The following is a 20,440-nucleotide window of genomic DNA, read 5'->3' as shown; positions in this document are numbered from 1 at the left end:
GAATTAAATGTAAAACATATATTAAAACTTTTAGAAGAAAAGAGGAAAAAATCTTTAGGAGCTAGGGATTTATGAAGAGCTATTAGACATTACTCTAAAAGTATACATTCCCACTGTTGGTGGGAATGTAAACTGATGTAGCTACTATGGAGAACAGTATGAAAAATTCCTTTAAAAACTAGGATTAAAACTACCATACGACCCCAAAACCCCACTACTTGGCATGTACCCTGAGGAAACCATAACTGAAAAGACATACATATCCCCATGTTCATTGCAGCACTGTTTGTGACAGCCTAGAAGGACAGCAGAGAAGGCAATGGCAACCCACTCCAGTACTCCTGCCTGGAAAATCCCATGGACAGAGGGACAGGCTGCTGTCCATGCCTATCATGGACAGTATGGTAGGCTGCTGTCTATGGGGTCGTGTAGAGTTGGACACGACTGAGCGACTTCACTTTCATTTTTCACTGTTCATGCACTGGAGAAGGAAATGGCAACCCACTCCAGTGTTCTTGCCTGGAGAATCCCAGGGACGGGGGAGCCTGGTGGGCTGCCATCTCCGGGGTCACACAGAGTCAGACACGACTGAAGCACCTTAGCAGCAGCAGCAGCAGCAGCAGAGGGACAGCATAGGGTGGGAAGTGGGAGTGGGCTTCAGATGGGAAGGCACATATGTACACCTATGGCTGATTCATGCTGATGTATGGCAGAGACCAACGCAATATTGTAAAGCAATTATCCTCCAATTAAAAGTAAACCAAAAAAATACTTGCCGCACACACAAAAAGTATATTCCATAAAAAGAAAATAAGTAAATTGGACTTCCTCAATATTAAAAACTTTTCTTCTTTGCAAGACCCTACTAAAAGGATGGGGGGGGGGGAAAGCCATACAAAGAGGGAAAAATATCTGAACACTTCATCTGGCAAAGGAATCATATCCAGACTATAGGAAGAACACTTAACAAGGCAGAAGAAAAAAATAAATCAAGCAAAATACTCCAATTTTTAAGGCAGCAACTAATATGAGGAGACATTTTGATGAAGAAGATATACTATTGGCAAATAAGTGCATAAAGAGAATTCAATACCACTAACAATCAGGAAAATGTAAATCAAGACAACAAGGCAATATCAAACTATTGGACATACACATAGTAAAGCAGCTGAAACAAAAACCTGTGACAGTACCACCTGCTGCTGAAGTTACAGAGAAACTAGATCTCTCACACCTTGACGGTGGGCTCGAAAATGGTATATAAACTTTAGAAAAGAGTTTGACAGCTTCTTTAAAAAATAAACCAATATTTATCATAGGACCTGGCAATCATATTCCTGGGCATTTATCCCAGAGAATAAAACCTTACATCCACACAGATACCAGGAATAGAAGTAACATACTTCAATGTAATAAAAGCTATATATGATAAACCCACAGCAAACATTATCCTCAATGGTGAAAAACTGAAAGAACTTCCCCTAAACTCAGGAACAAGACAAGGGTGCCCACTCTCACCACTACTATTCAACAGTTTTGGAAGTTTTGGCAACAGCAATCAGAGCATAAAAAGAAATAAAAGGAATCCAGATTGGAAAAGAAGAAATAAAACTCTATTTGCAGATGACTAGATCCTCTACATAGAAATCCTAAACATTCCACCAGAAAATTACTAGAGCTAATCAACGAATATAGTAAAGTTGCAGTATATAAACTTAATACACAGAAATCCCTTGCATTCCTATATACTAACAATAAGAAAACAGAAAGACAAATTAAGGAAACAATTCTATTCACCACTACAATGAAAAGAATAAAATACTTAGGAATATATCTACCTAAAGAAACAAAAGACCTATATATAGAAAACTATAAAACACTGATGAAAGAAATCAAAGAGGATACAAATAGATGGAGAAATATACCATGTTCATGGATTGGAAAAATCAGTATAGTGAAAATGAGTATACTACCCAAAGCAATCTATAGATTCAATGCAATTCCTATCAAACTACCAATGGTATTTTTCACATAACTAGAACAAATAATTTCACAATTTGTATGGAAATACAAAAAACCTCAAATAGGCAAAGCAATCTTGAGAAAAAAGAATGAAATTGGAGGAATCAACCTTCCTGACTTCAGGCTCTACTACAAAGCAACAGTCATCAAGACAGTATGGTACAGGCACAAAGACAGATATATAGATCAATGGAACAAAATAGAAATTGCAGAGATAATTCCATACACCTATGGACACCTTATCTTTGACAAGGAGGCAAGAATATATAATGGAGAAAAGACAATCTCTTTAACAAGTGGTGCTGGGGAAATTGGTCAACCACTTGTAAAAGAATGAAACTAAAACACTTTCTAACACCATCAGTTCAGTTCAGTTCAGTCGCTCAGTCATGTCCAACTCTTTGCGACCCAATGAATCGCAGCATGCCAGGCCTCCCTGTCCATTACCAACTCCCGAAGTTCACTCAGACTCACGTCCATCGAGTCAGTGATGTCATCCAGCCATCTCATCCCCTGTCGTCCCCTTCTCTTCCTGCCCCCAATCCCTCCCAGCATCAGAGTCTTTTCCAGTGAGTCAACTCTTCACATGAGGTGGCCAAAGTACTGGAGTTTCAGCTTTAGCATCATTCCTTCCAAAGAAATCCCAGGGCTTCATCTCCTTCAGAATGGACTGGTTGGATCTCCTTGCAGTTCAAGGGACTTGCAGTCCAAGAGTCTTCTCCAATACCACGGTTCAAAAGCATCAATTCTTTGGCACTAAGCTTTCTTCACAGTCCAACTCTCACATCCATACATGACCACTGGAAAAACCATCACCTTGACTAGACGGACCTTTGTTGGCAAAGTAATGTCTCTGCTTTTGAATATGCTATCTAGGTTGGTAATAACTTTCCTTCCAAGGAGTAAGCGTCTTTTAATTTCATGGCTGCAGTCACCATCTGCAGTGATTTTGGAGCCCAAAAAAATAAAGTCAGACACTGTTTCCACTCTTTCCCCATCTATTTGCCATAAAGTGATGGGACCAGATGCCATGATCTTAGTTTTCTGAATGTTGAGCTTTAAGCCAACTTTTTCACTCTCCTTTTTCACTTTCATCAAGAAGCTCTTTAGTTCTTCTTCACTTTCTGCCATAAGAGTGGTATTATCTGCATATCTGTGGTTACTGATATTTCTCCCAGCAACCTTGATTCCAGCTTGTGCTTCCTCCAGCCCAGTATTTCTCATGATGTACTCTGCATAGAAGTTAAATAAGCAGGGTGACAATATACAGCCTTGACGTATTCCTTTTCCTATTTGGAACCAGTCTGTTGTTCCATGTCCAGTTCTAACTGTTGCTTCCTGATCTGCATACAAATTTCTCAAGAGGCAAGTCTGGTGGTCTGGTATTCCCGTCTCTTTAAGAATTTTCCAGAGTTTATTATGATTCACACAGTCAAAGGCTTTGGTATAGTCAATAAAGCAGAAATAGAAACTCAAAATGGATTAAAGATCTAAACGTAAGACCAGAAACTATAAAACTCCTAGAGGAAAACATAGGCAAATCACTCTCCAACATAAATCACAGCAGGATGTGTGACCCACCTCCCAGAGTAATGGAAATAAAAGCAAACATAAACAAATGGTATGTAATTAAACTTAAAAGCTTTTGCACAACAAAGGAAATTATAAGCAAGGTGAAAAGACAGCCTTCAGACTGGGAGAAAATAATAGCAAATGAAGCAACTGACAAAGAATTAATCTCAAAATATACAAGTAACTCCTACAGCTCAATTCCAGAAAAATAAACAACCCCATCAAAAAATGGACCGAAGAACTAAACAGACATTTCTCCAAAGAAGACATACAGATGGCTAATACACACATGAAAAGATGCTCAACATCACTCATTATCAGAGAAATGCAAATCAAAACCACAAAGAAACAAAGGGAGAAAAATCAAATCAATAAAATTAGAAATGAAAATGGAGAGATCACAACAGACAACACAGAAATACAAAGGATCATAAGAGACTATTATCAACAATTATATGCCAATAAAATGGACAACGAGGAAGAAATGGACAAATTCTTAGAAAAGTACAACTTTCCAAAACTCGACCAGGAAGAAATAGAAAACCTTAACAGACCCATCACAAGCACGGAAATTGAAACTGTAATCAAAAATCTTCCAGCAAACAAAAGCCCAGGTCCAGACGGCTTCACAGCTGAATTCTACCAAAAATTTAGAGAAGAGCTAACACCTATCCTGCTCAAACTCTTCCAGAAAATTGAGAGGAAGGTAAACTTCCAAACTCATTCTATGAGGCCACCAACACCCTAATACCAAAACCTGACAAAGATCCCACAAAAAAAGAAAACTACAGGCCAATATCACTGATGAACATAGATGCAAAAATCCTAAACAAAATTCTAGCAATCAGAATCCAACAACACATTAAAAAGATCATACACCATGACCAAGTGGGCTTTATCCCAGGGATGCAAGGATTCTACAATATCCGCAAATCAATCAATGTAATACACCACATTAACAAATTGAAAAACAAAAACCATATGATTATCTCAATAGATGCAGAGAAAGCCTTTGACAAAATTCAACACCCATTTATGATAAAAACTCTCCAGAAAGCAGGAATAGAAGGAACATACCTCAACATAATAAAAGCTATATATGACAAACCCACAGCAAACATTATCCTCAATGGTGAAAAATTGAAAGCATTTCCTCTAAAGTCAGGAACAAGACAAGGGTACCCACTTTCACCATTACTATTCAACATAGTTTTGGAAGTTTTGTCCACAGCAATCAGAGCAGAAAAAGAAATAAAAGGAATCCAAATTGGAAAAGAAGAAGTAAAACTCTCACTATTTGCAGATGACATGATCCTCTACATAGAAAACCCTAAAGACTCCACCAGAAAATTACTAGAACTAATCAATGATTATAGTAAAGTTGCAGGATATAAAATCAACACACAGAAATCCCTTGCATTCCTATACACTAATAATGAGAAAACAGAAAGAGAAATTAAGGAAACAATTCCATTCACCATTGCAACGAAAAGAATAAAATACTTAGGAATGTATCTACCTAAAGAAACTAAAGACCTATATATAGAAAACTATAAAACACTGGTGAAAGAAATCAAAGAGGACACTAATAGATGGAGAAATATACCATGTTCATGGATTGGAAGAATCAATATAGTGAAAATGAGTATACTACCCAAAGCAATTTATAGATTCAATGCAATCCCTATCAAGCTACCAACAGTATTCTTCACAGAGCTAGAACAAATAATTTCACAATTTGTATGGAAATACAAAAAACCTCAAATAGCCAAAGCGATCTTGAGAAAGAAAAATGGAACTGGAGGAATCAACCTACCTGACTTCAGGCTCTACTACAAAGCCACAGTTATCAAGACAGTATGGTACTGGCACAAAGGCAGAAATATAGATCAATGGAACAAAATAGAAAGCCCAGAGATAAATCCACGCACATATGGACACCTTATCTTTGACAAAGGAGGCAAGAATATACAATGGATTAAAGACAATCTCTTTAACAAGTGGTGCTGGGAAATCTGGTCAACCACTTGTAAAAGAATGAAACTAGAACACTTTCTAACACCATACACAAAAATAAACTCAAAATGGATTAAAGATCTCAACGTAAGACCAGAAACTATAAAACTCCTAGAGGAGAACATAGGCAAAACACTCTCTGACATACATCACAGCAGGATCCTCTATGATCCACCTCCCAGAATATTGGAAATAAAAGCAAAAATAAACAAATGGGACCTAATTAAACTTAAAAGCTTCTGCACATCAAAGGAAACTATTAGCAAGGTGAAAAGACAGCCTTCAGAATGGGAGAAAATAATAGCAAATGAAGCAACCGACAAACAACTAATCTCAAAAATATACAAGCAACTCCTACAGCTCAACTCCAGAAAAATAAATGACCCAATCAAAAAATGGGCCAAAGATCTAAATAGACATTTCTCCAAAGAAGACATACAGATGGCTAACAAACACATGAAAAGATGCTCAACATCACTCATTATCAGAGAAATGCACATCAAAACCACTATGAGGTACCATTTCACACCAGTCAGAATGGCTGCGATCCAAAAGTCTACAAATAATAAATGCTGGAGAGGGTGTGGAGAAAAGGGAACCCTCTTACACTGTTGGTGGGAATGCAAACTAGTACAGCCACTATGGAGAACAGTGTGGAGATTCCTTCAAAAACTGGAAATAGAACTGCCGTATGATCCAGCAATCCCACTGCTGGGCATACACACTGAGGAAACCAGAAGGGAAAGAGACACGTGTACCCCAATGTTCATCGCAGCACTGTTTATAATAGCCAGGACATGGAAGCAACCTAGATGTCCATCAGCAGATGAATGGATAAGAAAGCTGTGGTACATATACACAATGGAGTATTACTCAGCCATTAAAAAGAATACATTTGAATCAGTTCTAATGAGGTGGATGAAACTGGAGCCTATTATTCAGAGTGAAGTAAGCCAGAAGGAAAAACACCAATACAGTATACTAACGCATATATATGGAATTTAGAAAGATGGTAACGATAACCCTGTATACGAGACAGCAAAAGAGACACTGATGTATAGAACAGTCTTATGGACTCTGTGGGAGAAGGAGAGGGTGGGAAGATTTGGGAGAATGGCATTGAAACATGTGAAACGTCATGTATGAAATGAGATGCCAGTCCAGGTTCAATGCACGATGCTGGATGCTTGGGGCTGGTGCACTGGGACGACCCAGAGGGATGGTGTGGAGAGGGAGGAGGGAGGAGGGTTCAGGATGGGGAACACATGTATACTAATTAAATAATTTTCTATTAAAGAAAAAAAAAAAAAAAGAAAAGAAAAGAAAATGTTTATATGTGAAACAAAAAAAAAAAAAAAAAAAACAACCACAATGAGGTACCATTTCACACCAGTCAGAATGGCTGCTATCCAAAAGTCTACAAGCAATAAATGTTGGAGAGGGTGTGGAGAAAAGGGAACCCTCTTACACTGTTGGTGGGAATGCAAACTAGTACAGCCACTATGGAGAACAGTGTGGAGATTCCTTCAAAAACTGGAAATAGAACTGCCATATGACCCAGTAATCCCACTGCTGGGCATACACACCGAGGAAACCAGAACTGAAAGAGATACATGTACCCCAAGGTTCATCGCAGCACTGTTTATAATAGCCAGGACATGGAAGCAACCTAGATGTCCATCAGCAGACGACTGGATAAGAAAGCTGTGGTACATATACACAATGGAATATTACTCAGCCATTGAAAAGAATGCGTTTGAATCAGTTCTAATGAGGTGGATGAAACTGGAGCCTATTATACACAGTAAAGTAAGCCAGAAAGGAAAATATCAATACAGTATATTAAAGCATATATATGGAATTTAGAAAGATGGTAATGATAACCCTATATAAGAGACAGCAAAAGAGGCACAGATGTATAGAACAGTCTTTTGGACTCTGTGGGAGAAGGCGAGGGTGGGATGATTTGAGAGAATAGCATTGAAACATGCATATTATCATATGTGAAATAGATCGCCAGTCCAGGTTCAATGAATGAGACAGGGTGCTCAGGGCTGGTGCACTGGGATGACCCTGAGGAATGGGATGGAGAGAGAGGTGGGAGGGGGGTTCAGGATGGGGAACACATGTACACCCATGGCTGATTAGTGTCAATGTATGGCAAAACCACTACAATACTGTAAAGTAATTAGCCTCCAAATAAAACAAATAAAAAATAAATAAACAATAAAGCTTCTGAAGCATAAGAAAATATTTTCATGTTATTAGTGCAGATAATATTTTAAAGAAATGATCATTATGTTCAACTATATTAAAATTCATAGAGTTTATATTTCAAAATATACCTTGGAAGTGGAAAAGTAATACATAGACTGGAGGAAAAAGAACTATGTGCTTACTAATGCACTGCTACTACTGCTGCTGCTAATTCGCTTCAGTCATGTCCGACTCTGCGACCCCATAGACGGCAGCCCAACAGGCTCCCCCGTCCCTGGGATTCTCCAGGCAAGAACACTGGAGTGGGTTGCCATTTCCTTCTCCAATGCATGAAAGTAAAAAGTGAAAGTGAAGTCTCTCAGTCGTGTCCAACTCCTAACAACCCCATGGACTGCAGCCTAACAGGCTCCTCTGTCCATGTGGTTTTCCAGGCAAGAGTACTCACAGTCATTTTATTTGTAATAGACAAAAACTGGGAATAACTAATATGTTCCTCAATAAACATTAAAAAACTATGATCCATCCATAGCATGGAAGATTACTTAGCAATAAGTAAAACAAACTATTGATACATGCAACAACTTGAATGGATCCCAAAATCACTTTGCTGAGCAAAGAAAAGCCAATCTCAAAAAGTCATGTACTAAATGACTGCACATAGGCTGCATTCTCAAAATGACAAAATCATAGAAATAAAGACTAAATTAGTGGTTGACAGGTTAGAAATTTTGGAGGAGTGAAACAGATGAGACTCTAAAGCAAGAGCAGGAAGGGAAACTTCATGGTAATGAAACCGTTCTGTATCTCAATTATAGTATCATTACACAGATCCGCATGTGACAATGTGGAGCCATGTACACACACTCTCCCAATGTCAACTCTTAGTTCAATACCCATGAATTGCGTGACTCTGCACTACCTTTGCAACTTCCTGCAAATTCATGATTATTTAAAATAAAACCTTTAAAAATATATCACACTATGTTTCCCACTAAAATAGCAAACATCATCACTCACTTCCAATATCTGGCCTCAGCTTCTTATCATATTCTCTTAGCAACTTGTTCAGAATAAGAGTCACATCTGTGTCTTGGGATTTCGGAGCCAAGACCCACTTCTGGTTTGATGATGAATCTTCATATTCATCTTCTTCCACCTTCCTGGTCCTGTAATTACAGCACAAAGTGTGACATGTAAGTTGTAGCAATGATTCCAGGAAACGTCTTAAGCTTTGGCCCACCCAAGCACCACTGAAATAGGTAGAAAATCCCCAGTACACTCAGTCCATTCAAAAAATTACCTCTAAAATCTTAAAAGTAAAACAAAACACACAAAAAAAGAATCCAATAAGAAGAATGCCAGTGCTATTAACGTAACATGATCCTTTCATTAAATGTCATAAAAAAAGTCCAAGTCCATGTTAAACCATAGACATCATAATAAGTAATCCAATACATGAAGGCCAACAAGCAGAGAGTCAGCCTTCCTAATATCAACCTTGAGATCTTCTGAAGGTCAAGGCAAAAACAACTTGCAGCTTCCACTTCTCATTTCCAAGACCTCATTTTAGCTTAAGGTGAACAGCTTCTGCAGAATGCACTCATTGAAAATAGTTGAGTCTGACTCTGTGCTTCTCATGGAGCACCTTTGGTCTAGGCAGACATAGGGACATAAGGAGATGATATCCTTGGCCAGCACCCATGTGGCATGCCAAGGAAGAGATATTGGTTGGTAAATACTCTCTGGTGATTTCACATACCTCCTACCACACAAACTGATTCACCTCGTACAGAGTAGGCTTGTTATTGTTCAGTCACTCAGTTGTGTCCGACTCTTCACAACCCTGTGGACTGCAGCCCACCAGGCTTCTCTGTCCTTCACCATCTCCCATAGCTTACTCAAACTCATGTCCATTGAGTCAGTGATGCCATCCAACCATCTCATCCTCTGTTGTCCCCTTCTCCTCCCACCTTCAATCTTTCCCAGCATCAGGGTCTTTTCAAATGAGCCAACTCTTCGCATCAGGTGGCCAAAGTATTGGAGCTTCAACTTCAGCATTATATTCAGGATTGATTTCCTTTAGGATGGACTGGTTGGATCTCCTTGCAGTCTAAGGGAATCTCAAGAGTCTTCTCTAACACCACAGTTCAAAAGCATCAATTCATTGGCACTCAGTCTTCTTTATGGTCCAACTCTCACATCTATACATGACTACTGGAAAATAGCTTTGACTATATGGACCTTTGTTGGCAAAGTAATGTCTCTGCTTTTTAATATGCTGTCTAGGTTTGTCACAGCTTTTCTTCCAAGGAGCAAGTCTCTTTCAACTTCATGGCTGTAGTCATCACCTGCAGTGACTTTGGAGCCCAGGAAAATAAGGTCTCTCACTGTTTCCATTGTCTCCTCATCTATTTGCCATGGAGTGATGCCATGTCTTCATCTTTTTGAATGTTGAGTTTTAAGCCAGCTTTTTCACTCTCCTCTTTAGCCTTCATCAAGAGGCTCTTTAGCTCCTCTTCTCTTTTTGCCATAAGGTCGGTGTCATCTGCATCTCTGAGGCTATTGATATTTCTCCTGGCAATCTTGATTCCAGCTTATGCTTCATCCAGCCCAGCGTTTCTCATGATGTACTCTGCATATAAGTTAAATAAGTAGGTTGACAACATACAGCCTTGACGTATTCCTTTCTCAATTTTCAACCAGTCCAGAGTTCCATGTCCTTTTCTTAATGTTGCTTCTTGACCTACATACAGGTTTCTCAGGAGGCAAGTAAGGTGGTCTGGTATTACAAAAATTAAAATCTTTCTAACATGTCTTTAGCATCTGGCCCTTTAATAGATGAATCCAAATGAATGCTGAGCATCAGAATCTGTCCCAAGAAGGGCTGAGCCTGACAGCCACCTCTCCCGGGTGTACTTGAATGGAAAGGCCTCAAAATGGCAAGGTAGTTTCTTTAGTGAGTGAGGCCATCTCAGCAGCTCAGCAATTTGGGCCTGAAAAGAGCACAGTTTCCTCTTCAAAGTAGCATTTCCAGGAGGCCTGCCATTTACCAATGCAAAAAAGCCTGTTACACACACACACACAAAAAAAACAAGCAAACTTCTTCCCTCATGGCTTGTCAGTGTGTGCACCATAATGACATATCTTCCTTCACAAAAGATAACAAAATAGAAAACAGAACATTGCACTGAGGTTTATTTGTCCTGATTAAGTATAAGCTGATTTCTATTTAGCTTTTCAGATGGGACCTAAAAAGGCAACAACCTCACAAGGCAGTTGGCTTCTGGGACATATATTTTTATGTTAATTTTTGTCATTGTTCACTCGCTCAGTCGTGTCCAACTATCTGTGACCCCATGGACTGCACCATACCAGGCTTCCCTGTCCTTCACTGTCTCCTGGAGTTTGTTCAAACTCATGTCCATTGAGTTGATGATTCCATCCAACCACCTCATCCACTATTGTCCCCTTCTCCTCCTGCCCACTATCTTTCCCAACATCGGGGTCTTTTCCAAAGAATCAGCTCTTCGCATCAGATGGCCAAAGTCTCCAATGAACATTCGGGGTTGATTTCCTTTAGGATTGACTGGTTTGAGCTCCTTGGGAGCTCAAACTCTCAACAGTTTGAGCTCTCAAGAGTTTGGGACTCTCAAGAGTCTTATCCACCACAATTCAAAAGTATCAATTCTTCAGCTCTCAGCCTTCTTTATAATTCAGCTCTCCAATCCATACATGACTACTGGAGAAACCATATTTTTGACTATACGAACCTTTGTCAGCAAAGTGACATCTCTGCTTTTTAATATGCTGTCTAGGTTGTTCATAGCTCTTATTCCAAGAAGCAAGCATCTTTTAATTTCAAGGCTGCAGTCACTGTCTTCAGTGATTTTGGAGCCCAAGAAAATAAAATCTGTCACTGTTTCCTTTTTCTCCCCATCTATTTGCCATGAAGTGATGGGACTGGATGCCATGATCCTCGTTTTTTGCACGTTGATTTTTAAGCCAGCTTTTACATTCTCTGCTTTCACCTTCATCAAAAGGCTCTTTAGTTCCTTTTCACTTTCTGCCATTTGGGTGGTATCATCTACATATCTGAATTTATTGATATTTCTCCCAGCAATCTTGATACCAGCTTGAGATTCATCCAGCTTGGCATTTCACATTATGAACTCTGCATATTGGAGAAGGAAATGGCAACGCATTCCAGTATTCTTGCCTGGAGAATTCTATGGACAGAGGAGCCTGATGGGCTGCAGTCCATGGGGTCACAAAGAGTCGGACACAACTGAGCAACACACACACACACACACTCTGCATATAAGTTAAATAAGCAGGGTGACAATGTACAGCCTTGAATGTACTCCTTTCCCAGTTTTGACCAGTCCATTTTTCCATATCTGGTTCTGACTGTTGCTTCTTGACCTGCATACAGGTTTCTCACGGGACAAGTAAGGTGGTATGGTATTCCCATCACTTTAAGAATTTTCCATAGTTTGTTGTGATCCACAGTCAGAAGGCTTTAGCATAGTCAATGAAGCAGATGTTTTTCTGGAATTCTCTTGCTTTTTTATGATCCAACAGATGTTCACCATTTGATTTCTGCTTCCTCTGCCTTTTCTAAATTTAGCTTGTGTATCTGTTCTCAGTTCTTGTACTGTTGAAGCCTAGCTTGAAGGATTTTGAACATTACCTTGCTAGCATGTGAAATGAGTACAATTGTGCAGTAGTTTGAACATTATTTGGTATTGCCCTTCTTTGGGATTGGAATGAAAACTGACCTTTTCCAGTCCTGTGGCCACTGTTAGGTTTTCCAAATTTGTTGGCATATTGAATGCAGCACTTTAACGGCATCACCTTTTAGGATTTGAAATAGTTTAGCTGGAATTCCTTCACCTCCACTAGCTTTGTTCATAGTAATGTTTCCTAAGGCCCTCTTGACTTTATGTTCTAGGATGTCTGGATGTAAATTTTCAGTATAGTCTAAATTACCTGTAGGTTTCCCTGGTAGCTTAGTGGTAAAGAACCTTCCTTCTAATGCAGAAGACACAGGTTGGATCCCTGGGTTGAGAAGATCCACTGGAGATGGAAATGGCAACTCATTCCAGTATTCTTGCCTGGGGAATCCCATGCACAGAACAGCCTGGTGGGCTACAGTCCATGGGGTTGCAAAAGAGTTGGACACAACTTAGCAACTAAACAACAACATAATATAATATTATAATATAACTATAATATATAACATCTTTAAAATCTTATGTATATGTCATATGGTATGTACGAGTCTTTTAATGAGTGTTAACTAGCTTTAACATAGATTAGAGCAGTATCAGCCTAGTTCTGTATGAATATATACACATACATGAAGTTTTGATAATAGTATATGGCATATATCTTGAAGATTGAATTCATTTAACTTTTCCCTTGGCTAAGATCCCCTGGAGAAGGAAATGACAATCCACTCCAGTACTCTTGCCTGGAAAAACCCCACAGAGGAGCCTGGTAGGTTAAAGTTCATGTGGTCACAAAGAGTTGGACACAACTCAGTGACTAAATGATAACAACAATATTAAACTATAATTCTATTTCTTGACAGAAAGCTTAGAATATATACATCATCCATAGGAACTATAAATTGCCATGGATTTTTTGCACTGAATATTCACCATCAATAGGAACTTAAAAAAATTGGGACTGATATTCAAGAAGTGATATGTTTCATTTAATTACTGGTAAGACTTTTTACTTTTATAAATAACATTATCAAATCTAAAATGTTACAGAAGAATATTTAATTTATCAAGAATATTAATTGTATCATCTTTAAAAGAAGTGGGTTGAAGAAGGACATGGATTGCTGGGAGCCAACCACTGCCCACAGGCCTGGCAGCTCAGTCCACAGCAAAGGCACTCAGGACACTGTGGGCAGAGGGACAGCTCACCTGGGCAGGATCACGTGTAGCACCCTCAGGACTCCTTCCAAGTCGCCCACCGTGCAGCCCTCTGCCCCTCTGGGGTCTCTCTGTCTCTCCCCTCCTGCCCTCCCCCAGAGACAGCTTACTAGTACAGACCAGACCATGCTTTCCACGCTATGCATCTTCTCTTGCCCCAACACTCATATGTGCACAGAAGCACACTAACTCTTCATCAGTTCTCTGTATGCACAGCATTGGTTTCTGAAAAATACTTTGAGCTACTTCAATAACAGGTATTATAATGTGACTAATTCTCCCTCTAGCGGTGAAGTGGTGATGGGTGTTTTCCTGAAATTGCGTAAGCTTCCTGGTTCACGGTAGGTGAAGGGGGAGACAAAGAAAAGAACAACAGCAACATCTTCTTCAGCACCTTCCCTTCAGAAGGTGAAATGGGGCACCTGCAGTTCTGTGGCTGGGTTGGGGGGAGAGCAGGCAGGCACAGGCTGAGATGCTCTGGGCCAACACTGGGCTCCTCCCAACCCTGAAGCCTCATCAGTTTGTGCAGGACTCCAGAAAAGGAAATCAAAGCTTCTCAGCACTAGGGCCAGACCACCAGCCCTACAGAAAAGCTTCCCTTTGTAGAGAACCCAATCTCATCTCAAGGACTCACCAGAATATGAATAAAACAAAAATGTTCTGTTGTTCTAAATTCCAAGTTGGCTATATTCACGAGTGTTCTGTTATCAGGATTGTTGGATCCTAAATGCCATCATTAGCTTTTTCTTAAAAACAAATCGGCAACAAACTTACAGTTCAGCCCTCAGATGGTATTTTCATGTCTTACACCTTCTCTTCAACTGCAAGGACAGAGACAAAGCTGGATGTATCCGTAAAGATAAAAAGGAGCTCCTAAACTTCAGACGGCACTTAGGCATTCACTTAAGGTGTCACTAAGCTCCAGGTGTGACTGAGTGTTTTTAATGTAGGATAAGCTCTTCCAAGGGTGTCAGAATGGGGTGCTTTGCTCTCCACAGAGCTGCTAACCTATCACCACACAGCACAACTGTCAGAACTTTCTCTGGGGCTTTTAAACACCAGGAAGGCAGGCCAGAGCACAAATGACAACTCTCAGAATTAATAACAGTTTTGAAAAGTGAGGGCTCCCCTGGTGGCTCAGATGGTAAAGAATCTGCCTGCAATGCGGGAGACACAGGTTCGATCCGTGGGTCAGAGAGATCCCCTAGAGAAGGGAATGGCAACCCACTTCAGTATTCTTGCCTAGAGAATTCCATAGAGAAGAGGAGCCTGGTGGTCTTCAGTCCAAGGGGTCACAAAGAGTCAGACAGGACTGAGTGACTAACACTTGAAAGGTGATGCTGGTCACTGGATTACTTCACATGTCTGTAACCCATTCAAAGAGCAAAGATAAAAGAAGAGGCATATAGCAATAACATTAGTTTAAAACTTGGATTATTTCCAACGGATATGCAACTTCTATTATCAACCCAGACAAAGAATATATTAAAGTTGTTACATCTGCCTTGGCAAAATGGAAGAATGAAGAATACCCAGAGACTGTATGTGTCTTTAGGAACCCCTAGACACCTGAGTGCTTCAGACACCCAGGTATCTTCCTACTAAGCACATAAAGTAATGAGAACAATAAGCAGATTTCCTTCTAACATATTAAGTATCTATAGATCTTAACAGTTGATTTTCTAACCTGCAACTGCAGGTCACTTCATCCAGTCAGTAGCAGTAGGAAATTCAATTAGACATAATCTCAGATTGAGATATGACCTGGGACATCTACATTACGCCTGGTGTTGTTTGTTTCTAAACAGAGATACATCCAAGCAGGGTGAGCCTCGGAAAGCACACTTCCATTTCCTTCCCAGCTCGTTCCTTAGACAGGAAGCAACTTCAGTTGAAGGATCAAGGAGTGTGCTGCCTGGCTGAGAGAGTTTCCAGTGAGTCTGCCTTCCCCAGCACATACAATTCACCGTTCTTACTCTCAACCCTTTGCAAAGAGCAGCAGTTTGTGGCAGGGAGGAACAGGACTCTCTTCCTCACAGTATAACCCTTCCAAATTCACATCTTGTAGGATTTGTTAATGTGCCTTCCTAGGTCCTCAGGGGGCTTCCCTCAGTGGCTCAGTGGTGACGAACCCGCCTGCCAATAAAGAGATGCAGGTTCAATCCTTGGTTCTGGGAGATCCCGTGGAGAAGGAAATGGCAACCCACTCTAATATATCTGCCTAGGAAACCCCATGCACAGACAGAGCCTAGTGGGCTACAGTCCATGGCGTCACAAAAGTCAGGCCCGACTTAACAAGTTCCTCAGTACTTCACGGATTTGAATGAACATGCAAGACTTCCCAGCACTGCACGCTGACACCTGCAGAGCTTATGACCCACAAGAAGGCTCTCAAGCTCCCCGACCTAGGAAACGAAGAGGGTATCAAAAGTGTTTGGGGAGTTGAGGTGCTTGGAGATTCTTGGGGTCATGAGGGGAGAAGAAGGAAGGCAGCTGCTCTAATTTTTAAAGCACGGGGCAATGTCTAGGCTCTTGACCAGAGATCAAATCCGAGACAGAATTAAAGGAACCAAACCCAGAATCTCCATTTATATTTACAGCAACAGGGTTTAACCCTTCTGGTCCCACTGTCCTTCCATCCTCATGAGTCATCTTCATCTCTTCCTGAATTACTTTTAAGCTCCCATCACCCGGTTGGTGTGCTGGGAGGAAGGGTAAGGGTGTCTATGGTAAGGTAATTTCCCACAGGTATTAGGTAGAAACCTCATTATCAACTTCAGTATGCTTGCTTCATACGGGGAGGTTTGTGCATGCTGCTGCATGTGAAAATGGCTCATACGGAAGGGGTGCTTATGTGTACCGTGCGTGTGTTCACAGAACCTGGGAGGGGAATCCTTTCCGAGAAGCAGAGCTCCTGGCTGCCCACCATGCCCCCATCCTCCTCCGTCTGCCTCCAACCCTGCTACTCCTCATAAAGACAGGTTTAAACCGGGTCGCTCGGAAACCTGACTCCGGGGTCCCGGGAGATTTCAAGGAGGGAAACGATACAGAACGTTGATGTGTGTGTGTGGAACATACAGAATGTTGGTGTGTATCTGTGTGTGTGTATTCGCGCGCCCGGGGGCGCGCGCGGAACCCTGAAACACTTGGGGGAGGGGGAGGAGCGAGATAAAGAGGTAGACACCGGCTTCCCCCAGTGATGCTGGGTTTCGAAATCCCTTAAACCCACCAGACCTTACAAGGTTCAGGAGAAGAGCCCATTAGTCTCGGAGTCCCCACGCTTCAGGCTGCAGAGAAGGCTGCGGTCGCCTAGCCCGGAGAGGCAGACGGCCGTGGCCGAGGGAGACGGGACAGGTAAAGCGCCTGCGACTCCCCGTCTCCTGCCCGCTCGGCCCCGGCGGGAGACGCCGCAGCCCAGACGACGATGGCCGGGCGCGCCGGGCACTGGTGACCGACGGAGAGCGCGCCGCCGCCCGCCCGCCAGGCTCCGCACCCCGGGCGCCACTCACCGCGCGTGCAAGCCGGAGAGCAGGCAGAGGAGCAGCAGCAGCTTCGGGGCCATGCTGCCGCGGAATGGGGCGCGGGGTCGGCGGCCCCAGGCCGAGCGAGGCTCCCTGCGGGGCGCGGGCCTCCGCTCCGCGGCTTCTCCCGGCCCTCGCTGCCTCCGACGGCGCCGGGCCTCTGCGGCGGGACAAGTGCGGACTCGGGCAGCGGCCGCGCCCCCGACGGCCGGCGGGTCTGCGCGCGCCTCCGCGGGGCCCACGCGGGACGCCGGCCCCGCCCGCGCCCCGGCGCCGGGTCTGCGCAGCGGGCTGGCGGGCGCGGGCGGTTCGCGGCCCGGATACCCGCGGCCCCGCGCCGCCCACCGCGCCCGAAGCTAGAGCCGCGCCGCGCGCAGATGCCGGGCGGTGGGCTCTACGCCGGCCGCGCGGCCGCAGCGCCCGGGGGTGGGGCGGGGAGGCGGCCGCTCCTCGAGCGGGCAGCGCCTCCGAGGCGGCCTGGGAGGGGAGGAGTTCCCCCAATTACACGCTCGACAATTCGCGAGGCCAAGAGAGGTTTCAATGGACCGGGAGCGTGAGGCCGGGAAGGGGGCGGGGAGGCTCTGGGATCCCGCCGGGAGCCTAAGAGAGGGTCCTAGAATCGGCACCCCTTGGGTTTAGAAAGATCCCTGTGTCTAGAAAGACCCCTTGGTTTAGAAGTCCCGAAAGGACGCGCTCTTTCAGGCACTTCAACACCGCATTGTGGTTCTCTGCGCTCCCAGACCTCCCAGAACGTCCCCACCTAGGCGCCCTGGCGAAGGCGCGAGATGGTCGGCTGAGCAACCCGTCGTGTTAAATCGACTGAACCCCTTCAGCGCACTGCTGAGATTGTGCATGGAAGAGTGGCTTGCTGGGCAGTACTTTGAAAAAAGCAACCCCCGAGTGCACCTTTCACACACAGAGCGACTAATACATACCAATGAGCAGCAGTAGTGAAAGAGAATGTTGAAGGTTGGAGACCAAGACCTCTATCTAGGTAAAAGCAAAAGACATGTGGCTGAAGTATGACACGCAGTTCATTGAATATATTTTCAGACTTAGACTGAAAATTGCATTTGTTTTCATTAGTAATAACCATTCAGAATGTAAATCTTTCACCATATAATTATTACAAATCAGCATACCTTAGACTACATTCACTAAGAAGTTGGCTTTTATATTGGAGAAAAAAATAGGTCTTAGAAAGTATTTTTTTTATTATTCTGAACTACTGTTCATAGAATTATAAGGATGTGATGTTTCTTTAATATATTGTCAAACAGCTGTGTTCATGGGATATATGCAATGGTAAATAGGAAATCGGAGAAGGCAAATGGCACCCCACTCCAGTACTCTTGCCTGGAAAATCCCATGGACGGGGGAGCCTGGTGGGCTGCCATCTATGGGGTCGCACAGAGTCGGACACGACTGAAGCGACTTAGCAGCAGCAGCAGCAAGTAGGAAATTGCCTGGTTTTTTCCTCTTTATTTCTGAGTTCACCAACATGAACGTGGTTACAGAGTAAAGTTGTTGATAATGAGGATATATAGATATATAATAGATACAAAGGGGCTTCCTGGGTGGTAATAGTGGTAAAGAACCCACCTACCAGTGCAGGAGACCTAAGAGATGTAGGTTCAATTCCTGGGTCAAGAAGATCCCCTGGAAGAGGGCATGGCAACCCACTCCAGGATTCTTGCCTGGAGAATCTGGACAGAGGAGCCTAGTGGGCTACAGTCCATGGGGTCGCAAAGAGCTGGACATGACTGAAGCAACTTAGCACACACACATAGATAAATAGACAGATAGATGTAGGTATATATAGGGAGTTTCTCAAGTAGAGCTAGTGGTAAAGAACCCACCTGCCAGTGAAGGAGATGCAAGAGACCATTCACTCCCTGGGCAGAGAAGATCCCCTGGAGGAGGGCATGACAACCCACCCCAGTACTCTTGCCTGGAGAAGCCTATGGACAGAGAGAATCCCATGGAGCCTGGCGGGCTATGGTCCATAGGGTCGCAGAGAGTCAGACATGACTGAAGCAACTTACATAAAGTGTGTATACAGATACACTTTAACAGTCAAGCCCTTGGCCTTCTTTGCATTGTCATCTTCCTATCTCTGTCTGTCTCTGTGCCTTGAGCTTGCTCCAGTTCATCATTTCCCAGGGTCCTTATGACATTCCCCACTGCCTTCCACATCTTTCTCACTCAGGTCATGACATGAAGAAGACTCCCAATCTTCCTACATTCTGCCACTTTCAACAGCTTCAACACTTCTTCCAGCTTCAAGGGAATATCAACATTTATCATACTCTAATATTTCTGGAGAAGGCAATGGCAACCCACTCCAGTACTCTTGCCTGGAAAATCCCATGGGCAGAGAAGCCTGGTAGGCTGCAGTCCATGGGGTCGATACAAGTCCGACACAACTGAGTGACTTCACTTTCACTTTTCACTTTTATACATTGGAGAAGGAAATGGCAACCCACTCCAGTGTTCTTGCCTGAAGAATCCCAGGGACAGGTGGGCTGCTCTCTATGGGGTCACACAGAGTCAGACATAACTGAAGTGACTTAGCAGCAGCAGCAGCAGCAGCTCTAATATTTCATTTTCTCTATCCAACAATGAAGTTGAGTGTTTCAGAAATCAGTTAGATGATGATCTATTTGTTAATTGCTTTTGAAATATGTTGTCTCCAAATACTTATGTGTGCTGTCAGAAAACAGCATGTAGAAAGAAACAATTCATCTATGCCTCAGTTTTAAACACAGTAATAGGAACTTGAGTAAAATAACTATTAGACATTGATAAATGAACTAATTTTAACTCTCACAACACTATACCCATTTCAAAGATGGATGAAACACACAGACAAATTGTTATTCCACAGCTAGGAAGTTGAGGACTTGGCATTAACACCCCAGCAGCAGATGCCAACATCTCTTAATCACTATGTCATACTGCTTCTCAGATGAATAGGAGCTCAGTAAACATTTGTTGCTTGGTTCTTCGACCAATATTTCAGACTCCTTGCTGTATTCTGTATTATTTGAACATGACTACAGATGCTTTCAAGTTGTTTGTAATAGAAACAGACGGATACTTGAATATATTTGCAAAATTTCAGTATAATGGCAAGTGTCCAGG

The 20,440-nt window shown here is 42.6% G+C and overlaps 1 protein-coding gene across 2 annotated transcripts in view; it reads right to left on the bottom strand.

Annotated features, from left to right (window-relative positions):
* GABRG3 (gamma-aminobutyric acid type A receptor subunit gamma3) overlaps positions 1 to 17,421 on the bottom strand; it is an 807,126-nt gene extending 789,705 nt beyond the window's left edge. For both annotated transcript variants that reach the window (XM_024982259.2, XM_059879249.1), the window contains exons 1-2: positions 17,285 to 17,421; positions 8,845 to 8,993 (exon numbers count right to left, since the gene is read on the bottom strand). In XM_024982259.2, the coding sequence (XP_024838027.1) occupies positions 8,845 to 8,993; positions 17,285 to 17,337 (202 nt within the window). In that variant the 5' untranslated portion in view covers positions 17,338 to 17,421. The remainder of the gene's footprint in view (positions 1 to 8,844; positions 8,994 to 17,284) is intronic.
* Between the last annotated feature and the right edge of the window lie 3,019 nt (positions 17,422 to 20,440).

The sequence above is a fragment of the Bos taurus genome, chromosome 21 (genome assembly GCF_002263795.3).
Source record: "Bos taurus isolate L1 Dominette 01449 registration number 42190680 breed Hereford chromosome 21, ARS-UCD2.0, whole genome shotgun sequence".
Lineage (NCBI taxonomy): Eukaryota > Metazoa > Chordata > Mammalia > Artiodactyla > Bovidae > Bos > Bos taurus.
This window is presented reverse-complemented; position numbering and strand designations above follow the sequence as displayed.